This window comes from Protopterus annectens, chromosome 16.part0 (genome assembly GCF_019279795.1).
Source record: "Protopterus annectens isolate FY-2018-M chromosome 16.part0, PAN1.0, whole genome shotgun sequence".
NCBI classification, from domain to species: domain Eukaryota; kingdom Metazoa; phylum Chordata; order Ceratodontiformes; family Protopteridae; genus Protopterus; species Protopterus annectens.
In genome coordinates, this window is record NC_056750.1 from 879231898 (window position 1) to 879259114 (window position 27217).

A 27217-nucleotide genomic window follows, 5' to 3' on the forward strand; every position below is an offset into this window, starting at 1 on the left:
CTATATTTTCTTTGAGAGGAACCTCTGAGGTCGCTTCAGCTGCTGTAAGTGCCTAGTCATGTGCATGCCAAATGGCGTATTGTACTCGATTATTGGTCTAATGAGGGGCAAGTACAGTTGGGCTATAATTTCCTTTAATCTGGATGCTACATAAAAGGATTTCCTCACTACTGTGGATGTGGACACATGGCAGTCAAAGTTCAGATTACTAATTACCTGTGTACCTAGCTCTCACCTCTAAGTGTACCCTAAGAGTGCAACGTACAATCAGGTAGAGTGACAGGTACCATATATACACTCGTTTCTAAATTGGTTCAATCTTGAGAGCTGAGAAGTGGCTTGGAAAGGAGACAGGTCAGGTGATGCATGCTGTGTTGAAGCAGGAGTGTTTGCCTTGGATGAAGAGGTACGTTCTGAGCTGCAGTTTACATTTGGAATAAGTGTTGATTTCCTTAATGTCAATGGAGAATGCTTGCCAAAGAGTAGATGTCTGAGAGGAGAAAGCACGTGCAGTGCTGTGGGGTTTGGTTCTAGGGGTAATAAGGGATGGTGTGACAGAGCACATGTAGTGCTCTGGGTTTGGTTCTAGGGGTAAAAAGGGATGGTGTGACAGAGCACGTGCAGTGCTGTGGGGTTTGGTTCTAGGGGTAATGAGAGTTGATGTGACAGAGCATGTGCAGTGCTGTGGAGTTTGGTTCTAGGGGTAATAAGGGATGGTGTGACAGAGCACGTGCAGTGCTGTGGAGTTTGGTTCTAGGGGTAATTAGGGATGGTGTGACAGAGCACATGCAGTGCTGTGAAGTTTGGTTCTAGGGGTAATAAGGGATGGTGCGACAGAGCACGTGCAGTGCTGTGGGTTTGGTTCCAGGGGTAATAAGGGATGGTGTGACAGAGCACGTGCAGTGCTGTGGGGTTTGGTTCTAGGGGTAATGAGAGTTGGTGTGACAGAGCACGTGCAGTGCTGTGGAGTTTGGTTCTAGGGGTAATAAGGGATGGTGTGACAGAGCATGTGCAGTGCTGTGGGGTTTGGTTCTAGGGGTAATAAGGGATGGTGTGACAGAGCACGTGCAGTGCTGTGGAGTTTGGTTCTAGGGGTAATAAGGGATGGTGTGAGAGCACATGCAGTGCTGTGGGGTTTGGTTCTAGGGGTAATGAGAGTTGGTGTGACAGAGCACGTGCAGTGCTGTGGAGTTTGGTTCTAGGGGTAATAAGGGATGGTGTGACAGAGCACGTGCAGTGCTGTGGAGTTTGGTTCTAGGGGTAATAAGGGATGGTGTGACAGAGCACATGCAGTGCTGTGGGGTTTGGTTCTAGGGGTAATGAGAGTTGGTGTGACAGAGCACATGCAGTGCTGTGGAGTTTGGTTCTAGGGGTAATAAGGGATGGTGTGACAGAGCACGTGCAGTGCTGTGGAGTTTGGTTCTAGGGGTAATAAGGGATGGTGTGACAGAGCACGTGCAGTGCTGTGGAGTTTGGTTCTAGGGGTAATAAGGGATGGTGCGACAGAGCACGTGCAGTGCTGTGGGTTTGGTTCCAGGGGTAATAAGGGATGGTGTGACAGAGCACGTGCAGTGCTGTGGGGTTTGGTTCTAGGGGTAATGAGAGTTGGTGTGACAGAGCACGTGCAGTGCTGTGGAGTTTGGTTCTAGGGGTAATAAGGGATGGTGTGACAGAGCATGTGCAGTGCTGTGGGGTTTGGTTCTAGGGGTAATAAGGGATGGTGTGACAGAGCACGTGCAGTGCTGTGGAGTTTGGTTCTAGGGGTAATAAGGGATGGTGTGACAGAGCACATGCAGTGCTGTGGGGTTTGGTTCTAGGGGTAATGAGAGTTGGTGTGACAGAGCACGTGCAGTGCTGTGGAGTTTGGTTCTAGGGGTAATAAGGGATGGTGTGACAGAGCACGTGCAGTGCTGTGGAGTTTAGTTCTAGGGGTAATAAGGGATGGTGTGACAGAGCACATGCAGTGCTGTGGGGTTTGGTTCTAGGGGTAATGAGAGTTGGTGTGACAGAGCACATGCAGTGCTGTGGAGTTTGGTTCTAGGGGTAATAAGGGATGGTGTGACAGAGCACGTGCAGTGCTGTGGAGTTTGGTTCTAGGGGTAATAAGGGATGGTGTGACAGAGCACGTGCAGTGCTGTGGAGTTTGGTTCTAGGGGTAATTAGGGATGGTGTGACAGAGCAAGTACAGTGCAGTGGGTTTGGTTCTAGGGGTAATAAGGGATGGTGTGACAGAGCAAGTGCCATGCTGTGGAGTTTGGTTCCAGGGGTAATAAGGGATGGTGTGACAGAGCACGTGCAGTGCTGTGGCGTTTGGTTCTAGGGTTAATGAGAGTTGGTGTGGCTTGTGAGTAGAGTCTCAGGGTGTATGAGGACTGCTGAAGTCCATCTGCAAGGGGAGTAAATTTGTGTAGTAGGTTCAATCTTTGTTTTGCGGCTAGCCATTTGGCTTTTTTTAGGGTAATACAGTGATGCTCGCAGACAGGTGAGTTTGCAATGCATTGGCAGATGCTGTTAGAGATAGTCTGGAGTGTGACAATGTTTTTTTTGGAGGCAGAAGCAACATTGGGAAATCATATTTAAGTTGAGAAAGAACTCTTTTGCCAATGGTGGCTCTGGCAGGTTGAGATAGAAAAGGGGAAATCTTTTTGGTCCAGAAGAGGAGTGGATTTATTTTGGCTTTCTCTTAGTCTATATGGAAATGGGAGTTAAGTGACTGATCATACCACAGTCCAGGGTACTTAAAGGTGGAGGGTGTCTTTATGGAATGGTTGTATGGGTCAAAGTTAGTTAAAGAGTTAGGTGCTTGGTGAATTTTCTGCGGAGTTCTAAAAAGCGTAGTGTTGGTCTGGTCTGGGTTGAGAAGTACTTTATCGTTTATGAGCCACTGGTGGAGCTCATGTAAGTCTGACTGGGGTTGGTATTGAATATTGGTGTGGGAGTGACATGATCGGTAAATGCTATGTCATCATCATAGAGGATGAGTGGGAGATGGAAGAGGTCACAAGGATGTTTGCTAATGAATACAGAGAAGAAGAGGGGAAGAATAATGGATCCTTGTGATACACCTTTGGTAATAGGTGCATATCCTGATTGTGAGGATCTTATTTTAACTCTGAAGTGTCTCAGTGTGGAAGATTTGAAATCATGAAGTCACATCTGGATTCATACCAATTTCAATTAGTTTGTTTTGGGCCAGACAGTGGTCAGAGAGGTCAAACACTTTTGTCAGGTCTATAAATAGGGCACTATTAAGAGTTTAGCAGGACATTATCAGTTAGGGACCAAAGTGCTGTCACAGTACTTTCTTCAGGCCAGAATCCTTGTTGTTTGAAGGACAGCAGGTGGTACTGCTGGATACAGAGGGAGAGTTGGGTGTAGAGCAGGTGGCACTGCTGGATATAGAGGGAGAATTGGGTGTAGATCAGGTGGTACTGCTGGGGTATAGAGGGACAGTTGGTTGTAGGGCAGGTGGTACTTCTGGATACATAGTGAGAGTTGGGTGTTGAGCAGGTGGTACTGCTGGATATAGAGGCAGAGTTGGGTGTAGAGCAGATGGTACTGCTGGATACAGAGGCAGAGTTGGGTGCAGGGCAGGTGGTACTGCTGGGTATAGAGGGACAGTTGGGTGTAAAGCAGGTGGTACTGCTGGGTAGAGAGGGAGAGCTGGGTATAGACTATCGTTCAGAAATTTCCCCAGAATTGTGAGGACGGATATTGGATGCAAGTGAGAGGTATATTTTGGGTTGGTTTGCTTTGGGAGGGGGTTCAATTAGAGCAGGTTTACAAATCTGTGGCATTATATTTCGTGTGAGACATAGGTTATATATGTGGGTGACAGAAGGACATAGATGTTCTCTGCAGTGATATATGAACCAGGGGTTTATGTCATCAGATCCAGGAGGGGTGTCAATGGAATAATTTCAAGCAGAATAAGACTTGTTTGGGACGTATGCATTGGATGCAGGGTGGGCAATGCTTCACATGGGAAATGTGGAGTTTATTGATGGGTGATTGATAATTTACTTAAGGAAATATTCTACAGAATGTTTTAGTACTACAGTGAATGGGGTTTTTAGACTGGGCAACATGAAGAGTTTTTCTTCTTTTAAGTAGGTTTAGCTTTTTCCAAAAGTGTTTTGGGGAATGTAAGAGTGTAACTTGTTTCTTTGTTTGAAGATTTCTTTTGTATCTTCTGTTGGACTTCTTGGCTAGGTTTCACAAGACTATAAAGGAGGTGCAGTTGTCAGTTGTGTATGGGTTTTCCACTTTTGATACATTTTGTCTTTTAGAGTTAAAAGATGTTTGAGTTCAGTGGATAACCATAGAGTTTTGGTGGGTTTATAAAGCCTGTGGATAAGTGGGAAAATTTGTCTTGCAGCATGAGTAGAACGTTGGTTAGGCTTTACAGCTGCTGTATTAGGGTCATGTAAGGAGAGTATGTGGTTCCATTTGTAGGCTGTGAGAAGGGTTCTGAGTTTGTGTATATTTGTGCTATGCTGGTTTCTGAAGACTTAATAGTGGTGGTTATTTTACAGGGTGGTTGACAAGAGTAAAGGTGATTGGTCAATGGTCGCTTAGTGATGGTGGTAGAATGTTTATGTTGGTGATGGAGTTTGCTATGTTTGTAACAATCAGGTCCAGTGTGGACTGTTTGGAGGACCAGAGATCTTTTATGAGATGAAGAAGACCTAGGTCTATTAGCAAAGTGCCCATGGCAGATGAAAGATGGTCAAGATAATTAAGACTGAGTCACCTAGAATGATTGTATAATTATTTTTTGGACAGTTATTAAGGATATTAGCGATGAGTGATTTTAATTTATTATTTTGTGAATGGGGGGTAGATAGGTTATAGCGATTGGTAGTGAAGTGGTTTTGTGAATTAGAAATTTGAAGAGAATTCAGTTAGGACTGAAGTCTGAGGAGGAGGAGTTTCCTTAGGCAATGACTTTTGCATTTAGGTTATTTCTGTACAAAATTACAGTCTCTCCCTGATTGTTTGCCAGATCTGACATCACTGACATACTTGTAGGAAGTTAGAAAGTGTTGGAAGTTGGGGGGGGGTCTTTTTTGACCCAGGATTCTGTAACTGCTACAATGTCTGGGATGTGCTAGGAAATAAAAGCACTTGTGTGGGCTAGCTTGTTTCTGATGCCGTCAGCACTGAGGAGGGCAAATACCAGTGTGGGAGGGGAGTAGTTTGGTCTGGGTTGGGTTAAATAGTACTTTTATGAAGGAGTATACAATTATGAAGGATAGTCTGAATGAGGTCTTTGGTGATTTTAGACCTAGAAAAACGTTCTGATCCTTAGTAATCATACAGAAGAGTGATCCTGACACTGGTGAGCTGGGGAACAGGTTTGATCTGATTACTGGTGGTTTGTTGCTGAGGAAGTTATGGAATCAGGGGTAATACATAGTAATGCAATGATTGGTCATCTTTAAGTGTTTTATGAAGACATTTGTTATTGGTGTTGGGGGTGAGGAAGGTGATTAGGAAAGAAGGAGCTACAGAGTGTAAGTTGTGGAAAGAGGAACATTTTACTGACTGGATGTGTGTTGTGTTTGTGCAGGAAGTTGTAAATGGGAGTTGAGATTTCTAGTAATACTACAGTACTGACTATAAAGGTAGTGAAATAAGGGGGTTATGTGTTTTGATAGCGATGTCTTTTTAAGAGGTGTGTCTTGAGGGTGTGACAATGTGTGGAGATCAGAGCAAATATAATATGTTGTCTGGGGGGTGGCTGGGGAATTGGAGGTGGGAGGAAAGCAGAACAAGACAACTCCCACTAGTTTGGGATTTAATCAGTCAAGGCTTGTGGGGTCAGAAAAGGGTGCACACAAATACATGAGTTGTTCAGAAAAAAGAGATCTTGGAGAAAAGAGGTAATGCTAATAACTATATGACAGTAAAGCAGTGTATGCTGTTCCACCACTTTAGTAAGGTAGGATCTCACTAAAAGGAATATACCTATTGAGACAGAAGTGCTTTAAAAAGAAGAGTCAAGCAAATAGCAGCCATGGAGATATGCCTTGCCTTAACATAATTACGACAAAGAAAAAGCAGAAGTGTAAGACAAGGTAGCACAACTTGCAGGATAAGTGGGAAATGCACCTTAACGTTTTCTATTTTTGCTTGCTTCTCCCTTGCTAAAGCGCCTGTGTGAAGTGTTTGAGTACAATCCACTGCACAGGTGACACTGGCTTACAGTGTGTGGACATTCCAGGTAGCTTGACAAAAAAGGGAAATAGTATAACTGTAGACAGGAAGGAATGACTATGGCTGACTTGATGGGTTGAAACAGACTGACTGGTCCCATAATGGTTAGTCATAATGACTGACAGTCCTCTTTGCAGTACAGTCAGCATTGCATGAGTAAATGTAAGAAGGTGACAGGAGAAGAGTGACATTATAGACATCCTGATGAAGTACTCAAGTAATGCCATTTAAAAAACATGAATGAAGTTGTGCAATAATTAAATATACTTGAGTTTAGCCCTTTAAGGTATTCAATAGCTGTTGTAATTCAGTTTATAAAATGAATGACAGCACGAGCAGGGTGTTAAATGAAGCAGAGACGTGCTCCTTAACTGACTGGAGAACAATAAGTGGGCATGAATGCCTGCAACAAACCACTCAAAAGGAGACTTTTCCTCTCTGTGATCTCTTATTCTACAAAGAAACGTACCCACTAAGGAAGCCCGTTTGAGCAAACTGTAAAGCTGACCACAACCAGTGCTGAAGGTGGAAATCCCTACAATAACAGCTAATGATAACGTACAGCTTCAAAACAGACTTTAAATCCCTTTTGTTGACAAAAATTTGTTCCCAATAACATAAAACCATATTGGCAGAAATAGCTGTACTTGGTGTCTCCTTGGCCAACCGTAAAACGTTTAAATATTCTTCCTCAAAGGTAAAAAAATATATGCACAAAAATGCAAATGAGAATATCTGTGTCACCAAAATCAGAAACGTCCACTAATAAATCCCTGAACCATTGAAAGTCTATCTTCTCAGGACATACAGTAAAAGATCCTTAGTATCAGCTGTAATAAGTAAATCACTGACCCCAAACTGGACTCTTCTAATCCTGTCTGAAAATGTCAAGGTGTCCTTTAGTGCTCTACAAAACTTGTTATTCTGTACTTTCGGTTTCTGACCGATATAAATTGCTAAAGGTTCCGTTTTATCTCTCCTGCAGAAATAATGGTTCTCAGAAGTGGCTCAGTAGTGTCCTTCTATACTCTAGGGATCCCAAAAAGTGTAGGTTTTCCATGATTTTTAACTGCCAAAAACTGACGTTGCCATTTATCAATATCACAATTAAATCACTCAAACACACAATCAATAACTTTACTTTCTCAGGGTGATACAGTGTTTAGGTTGCTATAATTGTACCACTAAAAGGGTGGACTATGTGGCTTTATGCTCCAAGTGTGATATAGTTTTTGTAGGGAAAACTGAGAGAAAACAGCAACATCAGATTTATGAGCATATGATCACTGTTAGGGAAGGGGATGGTAGTAATGCACTTTATAAACATTTATTCACATTTATCCAATCATTTTTCTTCTGGAAAAAGGAGTAAGGATGTCAGAGGGGAAACCGGCAAAATGCAGTGTACAAGTAATTATTGTAGCAAATTAGATTAAATGTTGATGTGGTTTCTGGTTTGAACAATTATGTCTTCCTAGTTTCCTAGTTTTATTTTTTAAAGATGAAAACTGATAGGCTTAAGATGGGGGCAGGCACAGTCCCTGCTAATTAACTGATTTAAACTCATTAGTGCATTGCATTTTCATATTGATGAAAACCTCCAGTTTTGTGAGATTAAATCCCCTAATAAGCTGGTTCTCTGGTTACTTTCAGGTGTTTTTTTTTCTGCTCAAGACTTCTTATTGTGAACAAAAATCATGGAATTTCCAAAAAGACTTTGTCACCTGAAAAAATAGTATAAAACTGAATTATTTCATTTTGGCTGATGTTCTGAGATTCCTGGATGAGTAAAATTATTAAAGTTTTTTTTTTTTTGTAATTTATGTGGGTGTGTGACCACTTCTGAAGTGCTCTGTCCACCTCTGAATAGACAAGAGCCAACAAAGGTGTTTAGAGTGATGTTCTTTAGTATAGACTTCACATCTGCCAACCTTGCTATATGGAGCTTCTTGGGTAGGAATATTTCTTGCTTTCTGGAACATAAACAATACTAATCAATTTATTACAAAGGCTCTGCATAATTCAGAAATTTGCCACAACATGTGGCTTAAAGGAAAGATATTTGCAACAGAAACAATGTATGAAATGACAAAAGGTGGCCCCCATGTTAGTAAGTATTTCATGATCCATGTGATCTACTATATAAGGATAAGACATGCCTGGTGAGTGGTGTCCACTGCAATACCACAATCATAGGTGTACGAAAACTGCCATTTATCACAGACCTCCATGCTATTCTTCAGGCATTTTGACAGGGGTTTGTATGTGTACATGGTTGTTAAAGCATGTAATACCCCTATCTTATTTTGCAGCCTCATAAGAGCAGCTTTTCTGAATTGCATTCAACCTGTGTAAACATACAGATTAGCAAAGCAAAGTGTGAATGGTTAGAACTTCACCTTTACAGACAAGCAATTTGCTATAGCAAAGTAGGGATGGCTGATTAGCATGGCTCTGTAGCATGTATATAGGATTTAAAGTCTTGACTATGACCCAGATGACCCTAGTTCAAATAGCAGGTCAGTCACTGGAAAAGCAGAGCAGGGATGGGTTGGAGTTAGTGGCCAAAGTTGGCTTACTCTTCTAGGGAAAGAAGACATAGCTTCCATTCAGCTGATCACTATGTAAAACAGAGGCTTGTGCTGCACCAAAATGGCAAAGACCAGGAATGTGGGCTTGGCAATGCCACACTAGTAACGGTAATCCTCCATAGCTTATGACAGAATCACAAACATGCAGTTTGAGTGCTTAGGATATCCTGTGGCGGTACAGATGTTCTTTACCAGCCAGTGTGGGTAGCATTAGGATACAAAAGAAAACCTTCACAGCTGGGATGTTTGCAAGAATAAAATCAGCTCTAGGGCTTCCTGGACCTCTCTTCTTTCCACACTATGATGACCATCATGATAAAATTGAAGTCCTAAAGTCTCACAAGGGTAAGCCTGACGGTCAAAATGTGTGGAAGCAAAAGCACATAAAAATGTGGGAGGGTGGGCTAGGCTTAGGCTTGCAACTGTCTAACCTAATGATTAAATCTAAAGAAAGGTAACAAAAAGATGGGGAGGATTTACATCTGTAAAAAGTGATTCAACATGTAGTAAATTAACCTAGGCCTGCTTATCTGTTCACCGGTGTGAGCAAGCAATTTGCTATATCGAGTCACTCAGTATGGCAACATACTATACACTTAGTAAGATTTAAGAAGAAATGACAGGGATGTAAACAATTAATTCTGCGTGACAAGGTTGGGTGTTATACCAAGTAAGGCCTTTACAAATATAACCAAGTGATTCAGTGAAGCAAGTTAGGATGTGGTGGCTTACAGCTGTAAGGAGACTAGTTGTATGGTTAACAAAACTGTATACTTCCACAATGAACATGAAGCCTCAACATCCAGCATTAGACTTGAAAGTAGTGATCTATGGACAGTTGTGACAAAACTACTTTATTTAACATTTGTTGAATGGAAAAGTCCGACTAGGACAGAGTCTATTTCAGTGGAGGCCTGGGGAGAAATGCTCCAGGTGCATGTCTTTGAATGTGGGAGGAAACCAGACTACCCGGAGGAAACCCACACGAACACAGGGAGGACATGCAGACTCCGAACAGAAGGCATCCCAGCTGAGAAACGAACCGGAGAACCTCTTGTTGTGAGGCAATAACTTTAACTGCTGCACCACTGTGCCACTCACTTGCTATCAGACACACAAGAACTGCTCTGTGTGCCTGACATACCAGGATCAGAAAGATCTTATATACATTGTATATGTACATATTTATATCTTGAAGCAATTTTAACTGTTTTTTTATATATATATTTTAATTAAGTGTAACCTATGTTTAGTTAAGTTTTCATGAAATGTATGTTAATTTTAATGATGTATATATATTTCTTATATTATATATAATATAATATAAAAAAAAATTAAATTATATTGAATCAATCACTTTTTGTATACATATTTATTTTTTATCCAGGGACTTTAACCTGAAAATTTCATAAAATTTTACTGTATATATCTTTATTTTTATTTTTATTTTTATTTACACATTAATGTGTTTTAAGGTTTTAATAGGTATATTTAAAATATATATTATTTATATATGTTTAATCTGAAAGAATTACAATTTATTTATTTATTAATTTTTTACAATTTATAGTTTTACACAAGTACAAAAGTTTTTGTTTGGAAAGCTAAGTTCTCACAAATGCTTGCTTTGCTAAAACTATGAGTGAGTAAGTGATTATTTTAAATTGTTTTCATTTTTCAGCATTTTTTCAAATGATTTGATTGTTTTACTAATATGAATTAATTAGATTTTATTTTTATTTTATTATCTATTCTCTGTACTAGTTACATTATATATGGGAGGGGCATCAGGAGATCTGTCAGGAGCTACTACTTAAAAATAAAAAAAAAAATTTTATTATTTATTATACTGTTATTTGTGAGTGGTAGTTTGTTCATTATATACATTGGAGGTCGTATACATGCTGTCATTTCATCGCTATCCTTTAGTTAGTTAATATCTTCTTGAGTAAGTACACATCTAAGTGACCCTTCATACACATCAGTATTAAAGACAGGGGATGTGCTTTTTCACTGCTTTTTACTAAATTAATCAGAAGACCTCATTATTAGTCATTAGACATTGCAGGGAAAAAGGTCGGTGAATCTCCAGTTGAGTGATTCATTCATGTAATTAGCATTTTAAGTATTTATTTATGTAATTAATATTCTTCTCCACCTTTCAAATGGAGAACAGTCAAATCAAATCTCTTTAATGGATTTACACATTTTCTTTAGTCAATCCGTAGCTGGCATGCATTCTAACTCTGACACATCCCCCACATCTGAACTGCCACATGTGCCAAGTATAACATTCCGTTATCCCCAGCCTGGCATTATTTCCCTCATAACCTGAAACATTCTTAACTGGAAAGGTGAAGTAGTAGGACTTACGGTGCCAAATTCCATTAATGTCACTGCTTGAAGAGTCCAAAGTCTTCATTCTTTTATGACCTAATGCTCAAAAAGCACAGCTGTCTTGCCCATAATGTCTCGATGTCTTCCATCATCCACTGACTTTCAGTTTTGTGTCACTGCTTTTTTGATTGACTTGTTTACAATAACAATTAAGCTTTTTGGATATGCATTTACCTTTTCATACAGCCTTACCTTCAATCTTCCATTCTGCATTTTTACCCATTTTCCTATCACTATCAGTAGGAAAGGAATCAATAAAAAAATGCATCATTAATAAGCTGTTTGCTTACTTGTTTGCTTATCTTCAGGATTCTCCTGCTCTTTTATGTTGTTTCCTTGTTTATCTTCAGGATTCCCCTGCTCTGTTACATTGTTTCCTTGCTTATCTTCAGGATTCCCCTGCTCTGTTACATTGTTTCCTTGCTTATCTTCAGGATTCCCCTGCTCTGTTACATTGTTTCCTTTTACATCAGCTTTTGACAGCTCATAATGATGCTCTTTAAGCAGAAGCAACAATTTCTCTGGAGGGATTTTGTATCCTGCATATAAACACAAGACCATAACACTAAATGTTATTCATCAAAATAATAGGAAAACAAATCTATAGCCAAATTCTTCCACACATCAAATTTATCAAAAGCCTAACAAATACCCAATGTTTTCGATTTAAAATGTATTATGTTAGCAAGACTCTAACAAAGTGCAGATGTCATCTACAGTAACTCTGATAAATGTGAACTGAGTCTCACTTATCAGACATTGCTCCCAGGTCACCCCTGAAAAGGAACTTTGTATCCAATGGTCCTACTGGCCTACCTGGTTAACAAATGGGTATTACTATTTTAAATATGAGAACAATAAGGTTGCTTAGTGATAGCAAAAGGGCTTAATGGAAGATATGTTGATTTTCAACAGCAAAATGAATAAACGGTCAGCATATCTGAAACCTGAAGACAAGTGTGTATGACTCATATTGGATACAGGTTTAAAATCTAGCTGTAAGTGCCCTGTGACAGGTTGAAGAGCATGCATGTTAAGCAGAAACAGAAAAATTGATACAGGATATGTAAAACATAGCACCTAAATCCTGATAAGCAGAAGCATGTTGTGCAGTAGGATAGCTTCATGCAGGATGACATGTGTTGGAGGATGTTGATCGGGTATAAATGGCAGATGGGACAGTGTCACATGGGATGAGTTGAGATGGATGATTCTGGAGACTTCTGAATGGCAACAGCACTGAAGAAATACATTTCTGCACAGGAAGTAGAAATGGAAGCCATTAACAAACCTCTTTGAGAAGCCATAGTGGGCAAACATCTTTACTAATAGTTAGCATGCCATCAGTATCACATAAGATTACATGGATTCTCCGAGATTACATATCACAGCAGTAGGAGAAGCAGTAAAACACCTAGATGTAAGGTAGATACACTCAGGCAAAAGCCTTACAACAGGAAGAAGTTGTGATTAAAATTAGGGCACACCACAAGAGAAGAGGTTGGATACAACAAGAACATGAAAAGGTGGGCTTGACTCTTACAGTAAATAAAGAGCAAAGGCAAAACTGGCAACATATTTGGCTGAAATATGTTATATGAAATACATCCCATATTTAGCAAGAGGTAATCTGAGGAAGGGTATAAAGGAGGCTAAGAGGGAGTATGGCAGAAATGTACAGAGCCACTTTGAAGACATGAAGCATGCAAGGAAAACAAGCATACAGGAGATCACGGACTACAAAATCAGGTCAGCACAGTGTGAGGACAGCATCGAATTCCTGGATAGTTTGAACATCTTCTTTGGTAGATTTGAGGAAAGAAATAACAGGTTGGCACTAAAGCTACCCACTGATGAGAAGGGTGCAGTACTCAGCCTCACCACAGAGGAGGTAAGAAGACAGCTAAGGACAATGAACTCTAGGAAGGTTTCTGGCCCAGACAACATACCAGGCAAGGTGTTAAAAGGCTGTGCTGATCAACTATGCACAGTGCTGAAGGAAATATTTAACACCTCTTTTGCCATGGCAAAAGTACCCTCATGCTACAAGGAAACTAACATAATCCCCCTACCTAAGAAAACCACTCCCTCCAACCCTAACGACTACAGACCACTCGCTCTGACACCCACTGTTATGAAATGTTTTGAGTGGCTGATCAAAAAGCATCTTTCATCATGCCTACCTCCTGATTTTGACCCTCTGCAGTTTGCTTACACAGCCAACAGATCCACAGCTGATGCCATATCAGTAGCACTACTAAGCATTTAGAAGGCAAAGACAACTATGTGAGGATGCTGTTCATATACTTCAGCTCTGCATTTAATACGATGGTACCAATGCAGCTGATAGAAAAACTGGCACATTTAGGAATCATTAAACATCTCTGTAACTGGATCCAGGACTTCTTGAGTGAGAGACCACAGAGGGTGTCTTCAGGTAAGAACACATCAAAGTGCATCACAATTAACACAGAGCTCCACAGGGATGTGTTCTCAACCCACTGTTATTCACCATCCTGACCCACGACTGCTATGCTAAGCACAAGTCCGGCCATATCATCGTTGATGACATCACAGTCATGGGGCTCATCCCAAAGGAGGATGGAAGGGCGTACAGAAAGGTGGCATCTCTGATCAGTTGGCGCAAGGGAAACAACCTTGACCTGAGTGTAAGCAAGACCAAAGAGATCATCATCGGAGATCATCATCGACTTCAGGAAAAGGTTAACAAACCACCTAGTGCTCAGGATCAATAGTGAGAGTGTGGAGAGAGTTAAGAGTACAAAATTCCTGGGTGTACAAATATCAGAGGATCTCTTGCGGTCAGGAAACACCAGCCAACTGGTCAAGAAAGCGCACCAATGCCTGCACTTTTTAAGAAGGTTGAAAAAAGCTAAGCTTCCTCCTCATATTCTCTCCACCTTCTATAAAGATGCAATAGAGAGCATCCTCACCTGTAACTTCACAGTGTGGTTTGGAAGCTGTACAGTTACAGAAAGGAACGTGCTACAGAGTGGTGAGGGTTGCAGAGAAGGTAGCAGGTTTCAGTCTTCCAGCGATACAACATCTTTATTCTGAAAGAAGCATCCAAAAGGCCACCAAAATAATATAGGACAACATGCATCCTACGCATGGACTGTTTAAGCATCTGCCAAGAGATATCCCAGCATCTGCAGCAGGACTACAAGATTCAGTAACAATTTCTACCCTACAGTGATCAGACTTCTGAACTCAGGCACTAGTCCCGGGAGTCTGGACACACAAGTCATATTTTATTTATTTGTGTAATATATGCTTACATATATTCCAAGTAAGTGCAACATTTATTTATTATATCCATAGTCAGTATTATTTAACTCACTCAAGTGCAATATTAGACAAATAGCTTAGGCATTTCAATCTGTAGTGTGTTTTGTATCAATTTAAATAGGGTAGTTAATTTAAATCAGGGGAGGGTATTCTTTTCGTATATGAGTGTTGGTAAATGTCTCTGCTGTTTCTGGTGTGTATTGCGAGTAATATTGTATTTGTTAGTTATGTTTATTCCTCTATTTGTATATGTTATTTCACTTTTCTTTGTAATCTCAAGAATTGAGCGGATGCATGAACTTTCCGTTTAGGCGATATACGTGTAGTTCTAAATAACAATAAAGACTTTCACACTGAAATTGCTAAAGAAGTGACCTAGAAAGTTGTGACACAAACAGGGATAAAAACAATTCCACTGAGATTGGGAAAAAGCAGAGAGATAAACCAGATTCGTATGGATGTCGGAGAACTCCATCAGAACCAAAAAGGGCATAATCTTCTAAGATGGCTGCACACTGAGTAACAACTTAACTTCAGCTCTCCTAGTGTGAAAACAGAAATTCAGAAAAGAGAGCTACTGAATTTGTCTTCTTCGGTAAATTTCAGTTACTGGCTAGTAAGTGCACTGCCTGGATGCCAGCAAAGAAGAAATTCAGAGAACCTGAAAGAAAACGCATCAAAAGAATTAGCAAATAGTGGAAGGGAAGAATATTACAGGTGTTCAGCAAAAAGCAGTTCAAGCTCCAGCTATGGTATAAGACAGGACTACCAGTAATCTAGAGAAAAAAATAAGTTTAGAGTTGATTAAAATAGATTAAACATTGAAGGGGTATATCAGCTCAAATAACAAAAAAGCTGGAAAATGGAAGAAGCTTTAAACAGATATTCAGATGAGCTGAAAAAATCAGAGTTCAAAATGAAAAGTTTGATATAAGACTGCTCAAGAAGAGATGTTTCAAAAATGTTAGAATTAGAGGACAGAGCATACAGGGGAAAACCTGAGATTTTCTGCTGTACTAAAGAAACTGGAAGGAACAGACTGTATTAATTTTATGAATGCACAAAAAAGTAACTGGACTGGTATTCCACAGCAGGAGTTGTTAAATGAAAGGGAACATTGTGTATATGTGCCAAACCTGAACATGAGAAAGCAGCCAAGACCTTTAATACAGAAGATTCCAATCTCACCATCAGAAAGAGATTATTCTTGCAAAACTGTGGCAGTAGGGCAAAGTACTAAAAGCTGAAGACAGAACAGAGTTTGTGGAAAATTACTGCTCACTGTACAGGAGGCAGAAGAGGAGTAAATGTATTCCAGCAATCAGAGTATGTCAAGAGGCAGGTGTGATATTCAAGCTGCTGTATTCAGCTGTCTTCAGAATATTTTTCCTGGGGAGGGGGGTCAAAGTCATATTTTGATGCAGAACATGCTATGAGGCAATACAAAACTTCGTCCAATAAAACGTGAGTTATCAAACAGAAGGAGGCTCTGCTTCCTATTATTCTCATAATAAAGCTCAGAAAGAGTCTTTGCCAGTTAAACCTTTTCCAATGTTCTAAAGGAAAATGCTTGAGAGACAGAAAAAAACATAGGAGTACGCTAGAAGAACAAGGAGTCCATTGGAAATGAACCAGAGACTGGGACTGAGAGAAGGGCATCAACAGGAAGAAAACCAGCAACTTGGAAATTAATAAATAAATGTGGGATTGCAAAGCAACAATTACACGTGTGAAATGTGACAGAACAAAAAAAGCCTGGAAATACTGGACTTTTTTGACTTTGTTAAACTTGTAGGGGACTCCAAAGCATATGCCCTACTTCATGATATTAATGTTTGGAAGAACATTAAAGAGAGGGGGAGATGAAGGAAAGAGGCAACTGCAAGTAAAACAAATTTTGTTCTTAACATATTTTTATAAAACATGACATATATTGCAAAGTATAAAGTAAACCTTTTTCAGTTATTTTTGTGTGTATTAGGGATATTAAAGTAAACAGGTGTCCTCTTTTTCCCATCCTTTCTTTCATTCAGTTTTATGAAATGTAGGCACTGCAATTAAAGACAGAAGAAAGCCTGGGAAAAAGAGCATGACATAAGCAAAACTGATACTCTTTTTCTTGCTTCTGCATAGGGGAATGACTATTTAAGGCCCTTGGTGTCCTCTAATAACAAGTGTTTTCCTCTGTGAAGTAAATGTTCACAGTGTAATATGAGCGATTTGTAGCAAAAAGAATAATATTCCTGGTTCTCATCTTTCTATGTAGACAATCTGATAAGGGCAATAAGAATGGAATACTTCATTTTTTCTTTCCGTGGGTAAGTGATAATGTTTTCCTGAAAGCATTCACATTGTTTTCTACATCTAGGAGATGAGTAAAGATAAGACAAAAACAGACAGAATTTAGTGTAAGCAGAAGCACAGGCTGCACCATGCATTTTAACATGAAAAACCTTCATTCTAGGTTAATTCAAGCCTGTGAGTGTGGCTGTCAGTCTGGGACAATTGCTTCTATTAGGAGTGTTAAACATTATTTGCTGGTGTATATAGTTTTGTGTGTGTGTATTAAGTTAATAAGTTCTGAGGGTGTGTTTGTTTTAATTAAAACCCTCAAACTAAAAAAAAAAAAACTAAGTCTTATAAGATGCAACATAGGTTCAAATGGAGAGGACAGAGCAACCTGCCAAACAGTGTATATATGTAACACAAAAGCTGACACTAGACATTTAAAAAAAAAGCTGTTACACATAAATTATCATAATAATGACACTTTCCATATTCTCAGCTTTGTGAAGTTGAAGGGATACCAGCTCAGGGAATGGCACAGGGTGCTAAATGAGCTACAGCTCTATAAGAGTACAAGTCTCTAAAAATACAAGCAAAAACAGTATCATGAGCTCCAGGTTTTCTGTTTGTTCATTTTTTTTTACAATGCAGTGTACTTATGGAAATCAACCTCAATATATATATATATATATATATATATATATATATATATATATATATATATAAAATTACTTTTTTATTCATTCCAAATTAAAAAGTCCAAAAACATCTCTAATTTTTGCAGTGTGATACATTCTGGTCAACCTTTATGATGGTACCAGCATGGCATCTAATTTGTAAAATGTATTCAAGTTTGCTAAGAATATGGGACACTTTGGCTTAGCTTATTTTTGGCAAATTTACAGAGAAGCCTAAAAGGTATATGTATAAAATACCACTCACCTGTAGACAATTTTACATTGACTAACTTTCTGTGCCTTGCAAGCATTTATTTTAAAATTATTCATATTACTTGTGTTATGAATTGAGGAAAAGTTGACTTTTAGAAAAAAAAATAAACCCACTCATTTATACTGATCTGTATGCTTAACACATGTAACAATCATAGCACCCTAATATTTGGGTTAAGTTTAGATATTCATATTTGTAAAAATAAAATATTTTTTCTGTCTTACTTTGACAAACTTTCAGGTAAAATGCAGTGATAATGTAATGTTGAGCAGAATTATGTTATCTCATTTAACCATGGCTCCCTGAAGGCATACATGGACTTGGAAACTGATGAAGTCCATGTCTACTAGAAAATTAAATGAAAAAGTTTAGCAAAGCTTGCAGCATCATTTGAAGTAGTCCCTTACATTTCAAAACTGAACAAAAGGTGCAGACAAAATAGTAGGGTCGCAAATAGTTTAAAATATGCATTAAAAAAGCTAACTAAAATTTTAACAACTGTGCCAGTAGACAAATCTAAAGGCTCATAAGTAATTACTAGGCCAACAGCCATATGTTTAATGGTTAGATATAGGCTCAGACATGGGTGATCAGACATTTACAGGCTGCCTCTGTCCATAAGAGACATAGGTGTCAGACCAGGGGTGCAATTCTAACTTCCCCATCCACTGGTCCAAGTTGCACTTGAATTGAGTTAGGGAAGACCCCTGCTTCATACAGACTGGAAGCCTGTTCTACAGAAGGGGTTGTGTCTTGGACTCATATCTGTCACTCTAGAATCTCGTATTTAGGTTGCAGGTAAAAATGTAAAGATCGGGTAATTATGACCCTATTTGTGCAACAGGTCCATCAGAGTAGTATCAGAGGATACTTTGTACACCAGATACAGATCACCTCTTAGCAACCTGTAAGAGGACAAAGTATAGGAATAGGACTTTGAAGCTGTCTGCACAGTATGTATTGATGTCTTTGCCTTCACTGCTGCAGTATTCTTAACAATATGGGATTCTCTGCCACGGAAGCCCATGTCTGGCCAGTCTTCCAAAGACTTCTGAATTTAAAAGGTATGCTGAACATCACCATATGCTCCCTGCAGAATATAGTGCATAAAGGTGATGTTCAGGCTTACCAAAAACAGAACTTCTTTTCTGTCGGTCTGAATGTACCTTTTACACCACCAGTCTGTTTACCTGCATCTGTCTTCTGCCATTTGAATGCATTTTCATTCTCCAGTGACTTTCTATGCCTGTTTGCTGTTTTGCAAGATAAGTGCCTCATTGGGGATTTTTTTTGTGTCCCTTGAGGTTAATGTCATCCAGGAAGGGTAAATGACAGTGTGGGAGACAGATTCCTCATAGAGACTGCCACAATAAGTGTCTTTTTTGCTTAGGTGCTTCTCATGACCATACGTCTTGCTCTATTTGTCAGGTGTTTGTCCCCAAAACCCTTTACAGTAGACTTTCTTCCCTTTCCTTGTATCTTGAGAACCAGCATCTTAAGCTACTTGCTAAAGATACTACGAAAGGAATCTCATGCCCCAAGGGTCAGCCATTAGAGAAAAAGGTACGACCTGAATCTTCCACTGTCCAGCCTCTGCCAGGTCTTTCTCTTGATGTTATGAACCCAGAGGCTCATCAGACTGTGTCGTTGGATTTTTCTGCTGCAACCGGGTTGGAGGCTGGTGAGGATCTGACTTGGCATCATGTCTGAAAAGGCTTTGCAGGCATCTATCTTGGCTATTCTGAGGGAATCATGATTGATTTTTTCTGAGGGGCCTAGGGGTGTTCCTCAGTTTTTAGTTGGGGAAGAAATTCCTGCTATTGTTCTCGGCTGTCATCCTGGATCTGAGCCTTCTCAGGATGCTCCCTTAAAAAAGGAACAGAAAATTAAACATGTTTCTTCTGCTTTTAGGGATCCACAAAGTGAGCAGCAGGCTTTTACTTGGGGGTTGTTTTTTTTGCCTTAATGTCCTTAAAGCCTCCTCATGGGGTTTCAGTTGCTGCTCCTCCTCCTCCTTGGTCCTCTACTCCTTTTAAAAGACCTAGACAACAGGATTCTTCTCAGGATGAATTGGATTCTGATGACGAATTCCTAACTTATTTTACTCAATTTTCTTCCCCTTTGGACTATGGGTCAGAGGAGGAGGAACCTATCAGTCCTGATGTTCCTTTGGAGATTAATTCTCTACGATGATGGATTTTTTTTTTTAAGTGGGTGTAAAAGAAAAAACTTCAAAGACCAATGCACGTTAGGTTCAAGCAAGGCACCCTTTATTACTTGCAGCAAGGAGACAAAGCATGTAGGTACAAGGTTTGTCTAATTTTCTGGGGATCACTATGTTATTCTTATACAGTTCTCTTCAAGTCACACAGAAAATGTTACTAATCCACTGTTGACATAATTGGACACAGCTTTCTGTATGTTACACAGAAAATGTTACCAGACTTATTGCTGACATGGTCAGATTATTGCTGTCTTGCAAAAACATTCGAGAAAAACAACCTGGCCTTGGGCTTATTTTAGCCCTCCTTGGTTCTTCAATTCTTCAATTGTACAGTTCTAATACATGTGTTACATTTTGTCTAGATTCAAGGTACATTTCTAGCTTTGGTACAAGTAATGCTGATTATGGTTTAAGCTTTCAAACATCTATTGTTTTCTTTATCAAGGCTTCTAGCAGCTGCACATTTTCACATGGCATAAGCAGAATAAAATGTCTCTTATCAAGTTTCTAGTAGCTGCACATATTTTCATGGCATAAGCAGAATGAAGCGTCTTTTATTAAAGTTTCTAGTAGCTGTGCAGATTCATACAACATGAACAGAATAAATGTATTAACCCCTTTTAAGCCTTGAATATGCACTAAGCATGCATATTACTATTATGCATTTTTCTAACATTTCCCCCCTTTTAATACTTTATTCTACTTTCAAAACAAGCATAAACAGTTTTTCTTCCCTTAACCTCTTCCTACTCAGGATTTGCAGTTAGAGAGTCATTTAGTTTAAGCCCATGAAAGCATGTGTCAGTTTTTGAGTAATTCTTCGAGTTCGGCTTCCTGATACAAAGTTTTTGAAACTGAAATGTCTACAAAATTTTTAACTAGTCCTTTTATGCAGGGGATGCAGCAGCACCCACACACCATCACTAGGGCTCTTCCTACACAGATGGCAATCAGAATGTTCATCAGGATGCTGCCCCAACCCCCAAACCATTTCTGAAAAAAGTCCGTCAATGGATTTGGTCCCGGTTTGGTCATGGCCAACACCTGCTGAATTACCTCAAGATGGTTGTCTATCTCGTGTCTGTAGTCTGGAATGTAGGAACAGCACTCCTCCTGGATTAAAGCGCACGGACCTCCTTTTGCCGCTAGGGTGAAGTCAAGAGCCATGCGATTTTGAAGCACCACTGTTCTCATGGCAGTCAGTTCATCGGTTACTAATTCTAAGGCAGAAAAGGTTGCATTACTCATTATTTCGAGAAGTTTAGACATTTTTTTCAGTTCCCAGATTGATTTTGTTGCTCCATATGCTGGTAGTACGCCTGCCCATGATATGACGGTATCACTCAGATCCATGTGCGACAGTCCGTTGTTATTCCCAGGACCTAAGTTATGATGGTATTTCCAAGGTGCGTTGATTCGTCCCACTGGATTGACAGGCTTCTTGATTTCTCGGACATTCCGAATTTTCCCTTGAGGTAAAGCTGCTGTGTGTCGTATGGCCGGAACCAGGTATCCCAAAAAATAACTACCGGACCAGTTTTCGGGTAGCCATTTATATGCTTTTCTTCAACATATAAAATAACAATCTTCCACTTTAGTAGTAACTTTACTATAAACATACCCTTGTCCTGCATGAAACATTTTTCTGTCAATTATGAACAGTTGTTTGTAGAGGACAGCATCACGTTTTACTTCTTCGATTGTCCTATGCATCAGTTCAAGAAATTAATCATAGCTCGTGTTGCAATAGAATTCGTTATTAGATTTAGTGTAGCATCTATAGGGAACTGTTACATTGCAATAGCTCCATCCTACCTTTACTGTATCATTCTTAAAAATACACACGGTTCCCTTCTGACGAATGGACAAGTGCAATGCTACTTTATCTTCTGCTGTGACATTTGATGTATTATGAATTAAGTTTTCCCAGGTCTTGTTAGCCCCTAGGGGAACTGAAGTTAGCAGTAACCCCCCATATGCTGTTGGTAGAGCTGTGCAAATCCAGCAATTCGAAACATTAAAGGTTTCAGCATACACATATTTGATTGCCTGGTAGGTATTGAAGTTTGGGTGCCATTCTGCACGCTTATTTAATTTTACTTGCGTGACTGAGAAAAGAAATGGCCATAATAAAAAGATTATTGTTACCAGTACAGTCAACAGGATAGTCATGTAATACTTCTGTGGAAACGGTTGTTCTGCATTTCCGTTTTCTCCGGTTCTTCCAAGTAGGTGTATTTGGATCTTACTTGATTCCGTCATCTCACTTAGGACACGTGATCTTACTCTCTGCCCTATAGGACCTTAAGCACTGATGATTGCTTCACTGGGTTTGAGACGGATCAGTTCCTATTGATCTGTCCCTTTGTAGCCAGACTTTTGTGCTTAAAGTCCCAATGGAGAGGCAAGATCTTTGTCCAACTCAAAGTTTTTTAGTAGCTTGCAGTGTGTCAGGTGTATCCACGAAGCTCGTTCTGCTATCTTGACTGCAGTAGGTGTCAAAAGAAGCACCTGGTAGGGACCTTCCCACCTCGGTGATGCCTAGTTCTTTCGCTTCACGATTTTAATCCATAGCCAGTCTCCTGGCGTCACTGTCACTTCCGATGTTTCGGTTCGTTTTTGGTCTGAAACAAAATTAGACTGCAACAGATGTTTAGAATTCAACAACTTTTTCATATATTCAGCTAGTGTAAAATCAGCTTCCTGGTCTGATGACACGAGAGGTTTCCACTGGGGTGTATAATAAGCCTTTCCAAACAGTTTTTCAATAGGAGTCAGTCCTTTTGCTGTAGGGACAGTTCTCGTGTTCAACAATGCCAGGGTAAACAATATAACCAATTTTTTCCTGTCTCAGCTATTAATTTCCTCAGTTTGCTTTTCAGTATACCATTATGCCTTTCAACCAGTCCTGCAGACTGCGGATGATATGCACAATGATTTTTTAAAGAAATACCAAAATACTTATTCAACTTCTGTATGGTTTGATTTACAAAGTGTGTACCATTGTCACTATAGATTCTCTCCGGAATGCCAAACCTAGGAATAATTTCCTTGACAAGTACTTTTGCCACAGTAGCTGCATCTGAATTTTTGGTTGGAAAGGCTTCCACCCACCTGGAAAACATATCTATAATGACAAGGCAATACTCCTTATTCTCACATTTGTTCAATTCTATGAAATTAATACAGATAGTGTGAAACAGATATGGTGGTGTGGGAAAACTCCCTTGCTTGGGCTTTATTGCCCCTTGTGCATGATGTTTGTTACAAATCTGACACATTAAACAAAATTTTTTAGAGTAGTTTGTAAATCCGTACGTTGTGAACACCTGGTTCACCACCTGCATCATCCCCCCTGTTGAGACATGGCACTGCCCATGGCTCAATAATGCCGCATAGTGAAACAAATTAAGAGGGTAGTATCGGTTTTCCCTCTTTAGAGATGTACAGCCCCTTTTCGAGGATTGCGCCTCGTTTCATCCATCACTATGTTTTAGCTTGTGTAGTGAGTGTCTGCATTGTTTTTAACATATCTAGATTCAAAGTTTCAGAGGGTTGTAATTCCTCATTAAAAAGAAATACTTCTGTGGCTGCTTGCTTCGCAGCTGTATCAGCTCTTGCATTGTCTTTTGAAATCCTATCTTGTTGCTTGCTGTGAGCTGTACATTTACAAATGGCCACTTTTTGAGGTAATTGAATAGATTCTAAAAGATCTAAAATAAACTGTGCATGATTTATAGGTGTGCCAGTAGATGTCATCATTCCCCGGTTTTTCCACTGTTGTGCAAACACATGTACAGTGGAGAAATCGTACTGGCTAGCCGTAAAGATGTTTATACATTTACCCTTTGCTAAGGTACATGTCCGTGTTAGGGCAATCAGTTCTCCTTCTTGTGCAGATAAATTGTGCGGTAAGGATTTTGCTTATATAACCTCAGTATCAGAGACTACTGCATATCCTACTAGGTTCTGTCCTGCAGGACCCCTCTTGCATGAGCCATCCACGTAGTATGTTACCTCGGCATCATCCAAGGGAACATCTGTGAGGTCTTTTCTAGGTAATGTCTTTTGCTCGATTACCTGCAGGCAGCATTGCGGTGTGCCATCTGCAGGAGTCGGGAGCCGAGTAGAAGGGTTCAAAGTTGTGTATCATTCAATTGTCATATTAGGTTGGCTCAACAAGTCATGCAGGAAAGATGCCTAGCAGAGGAAATATATGCCACTTTTTCTTGCAGTAAAATGACCGCCACTGCATGGGGTACTCTGAAAGTGAGAGGGTGGAACAATACTACTGAGGCTGAAGCCTGTACTGCCATTGCTGCTGCGACTACTGCATGTACACAGTGGGGTAAGGACCATGCCACTGGGTCCAGTTGTGATGAATAGTAAGCAATGGGGCGTTGCTTATCCCCATGCTGTTGTGTTAGTACTGATGTCATATAATCCTGCTTGCAATCTACAGTCTGGAAAAAACATTTATGATAGTTTGGCAGTCCCAGAACTAGTGAGGACGCTATTAATTGCTTTAGTTTACAAAAGGTAGATTCTGCCTCTGGTGTCCATTGTAACAAATCCTGCGCTGCCATAGGTGTCTTATATATGAGGTCAGTTAAGGGTGCAGATTCCAAGGCACAGTTTGGAATCCAGCTTCGACAAAAATTAGTTGGACCCAGGAAGGACATCATTTCCTTCTTGGTAGTGGGTTTTGGTGCTTGCAAAATTGCTACTTTTCTGTCCTCGTCTAGTGTTCTATCTTCCTTGGATATTACATATCCTAGGTATTTAACCATTTTTTTCCAGAGCTGCAGTTTGTCTTTGTTTACCTTATGTCCCTCAGTGACTAAAAATTGTAAAAGTGCTATGGCATCTTCCCTACAATCCTCTAGGGTGGGGCCGCCAACAAAATGTCATCAACATAAAGTAAAACCTGACTACCTTTTGGTGGGTTGAATCCCACCAAGTTACTTGCCATTTCTTGTGAGAATATCGTTGGACTTTCACAACATCCCTGTGGTAGGTGCGTATATGTGCATCTTTTTCCCTGAAATGTAAATGCAAACCAATACTGGCTATCAGGGTGTATCGGTATCGAAAAGAATGCGTTGCTAATGTCTACCACAGAAAAATACTTTTGTTGAGGTTTTAAATCATTTAACAGGGTGTGTGGATCTGGCACTATGGGTGCCCTTGGTATTACTGCGTCATTTACTGCTTGTAAATCCTGGACCATATGCCATTCTCCATTGGCTTTTTTAACCGGAAATAAGGGTGTGTTACATGGTGAATCAGGAGATTCCAACAGTATCCCTCCTTTAAGTAATGCTACTATAATAGGCTGTCTCTGCATCTTTTCTTAAGGGATACTGTCTCTTTTGTGGTCTGAATGCTGACTTTGGTGTGATAGTAACTGGCCCTGCTGTACGAATGAGTCCTACATCTGATTTTCCTGTCGACCAGAGAGTCTCTGGTGTATCTCACAGGGCGTTTTCTTCCTCCTTTAGTAGGAGTATCCATCAGCTGTCTTCGCAAGAATGTAAATGCACAGCTGGGTTGGTCTGAGTTACCCAATTCAATTTTTGCACTTGTATTCCCTGTCCTGACAGTTCCAATTCTGTTTGTTTCTCCCATCTCGTGGCATTCTCCCCTAGGTCTGCCAATTTTATATTTTTGTTTTTGGTTAGGCTAACATGTAGTAATCAATTAGATTTATAAAGAGCTAAAAACTCCTGGGGCAGTGAACAGCTGGCTACACTATTCCCTTCTGCATCCCAGTACAAATTACGCAATACCAATCTATTCGTATGATTTTTAAATAATTCTTTCTCATATTCCTTATCAGGTCCTGGTGTGCTACAAAAATACAGGGGACAGTGCAGCAAGTGTTGCTTATCAATGTCAAGTGAGGGAAACTTGCTGATGGCTACGTTCATTAGTTCCTTGGTCACAGTCCCTGGACCAGTCGTAACCAAGTCCTGGCTGTACCAATAAACCATTTCACCCCCCAATTGCGCCACAAAGGTGTTAGTTTGTCACTGTGCTTCCACACCCTGCATGGTTGGGACTACTGCTATACCAAATAGCTGCATGAGATCCCTGCCCAAGAGCTTTACTGGGCATTTTGCATAAACTACAATTTTGCTTTTCTGTGTCAATCCTGAAACTGGATCAGTTATTGCAATGTTACGGGAGAGAGGCTCCCGATACAGCTGTCCATTAGCTGCTTTGACCAGTATGTAATCAGGTGACTCTGGGTTTTCTGGTAATTTGGAGGGGTGTATCAGGGTCCGTGATGCCCCTGAGTCACACAAAAAGTTGACCTCCCTCCCTTCCACCAAGAGTGTAACTTCTGGTTTCGTGTCTGCTAAATAGAGCTCCAAGCTCAATAAAGCTAGGTCTAATATCTCGTCTTCTTTATTGTCGCTAACTTCCCGCACTTCCTCTACTCCCTCTTTAACATTTTCATTTGTCCTTTCTCTACTGGCCCCTTCTAGTGATTCTTGACTATCATATTGTCAGTCCTCACCTTCCTTGTCTTCCATTGTTGCCTTCTTATTTTTCCTGCAATCCCTTGCCAAATGTCCCTTTTTGCCACATTTAAAACATTCTCCCCTTTTCTTACACCCTTCAAAGTCCTCTGATCGCTGATCAGACTGCTTGATTCCCTGTGCGTTTTTCTTGCCCTTTTTCCCAGACTGTACTACATAAACTTCTGCTCCTTCTTCTACAGAAAATACTTGAGCCTTCTTTTTCTTTTTGCTATTAAAATGCCTTTTCGGCATGCCTAGCATATTCAAGTAATGATTGTAACCTGCTTGTACGATGGTCTACCATGTGTTTCGTAATGAAACTGCTTATAGGCATACTACTGCCTTTTAAAAATGCATTCTTTAACTGCTGTTCATATGGGGAATCTTGTGTTTGATCTTCAGGAACCTGCATTCCACAATGGTTATTAAAACATTCTAGCAATCTAGCATAGTATCGGTCAATTGTTTCACCTTCTTGTTGGATGCACTGATTAATGCAAGTCCAGTCCGCCCTAGGTTTCCATTTTTCAGAGATGCGGTCTGCAAGACCTTTTACTCTAGTGTCTAACTCTGAGCTGCTATGTGGGAGTGGTCTTTGTGCAGCGTCACGAGGATTCCAGTTGCCACAAATCATGTACCAATCTGGCCCTACAATCTGTCTAACTACTTTTTCTATTTCTTCTCCATTTAAGTTATAACTTAACCTCATTCCT

The 27217-nt window shown here is 40.0% G+C and overlaps 1 protein-coding gene across 1 annotated transcript in view; it reads right to left on the reverse strand.

Annotated features, from left to right (window-relative positions):
* The window catches only part of LOC122790677, a 560216-nt gene that overhangs the window by 83628 nt on the left and 449371 nt on the right, over positions 1-27217 (reverse strand). The window contains exon 15 of the mRNA XM_044058200.1: positions 11498-11746. Within this exon, the coding sequence (XP_043914135.1) occupies positions 11498-11746 (249 nt within the window). The remainder of the gene's footprint in view (positions 1-11497; positions 11747-27217) is intronic.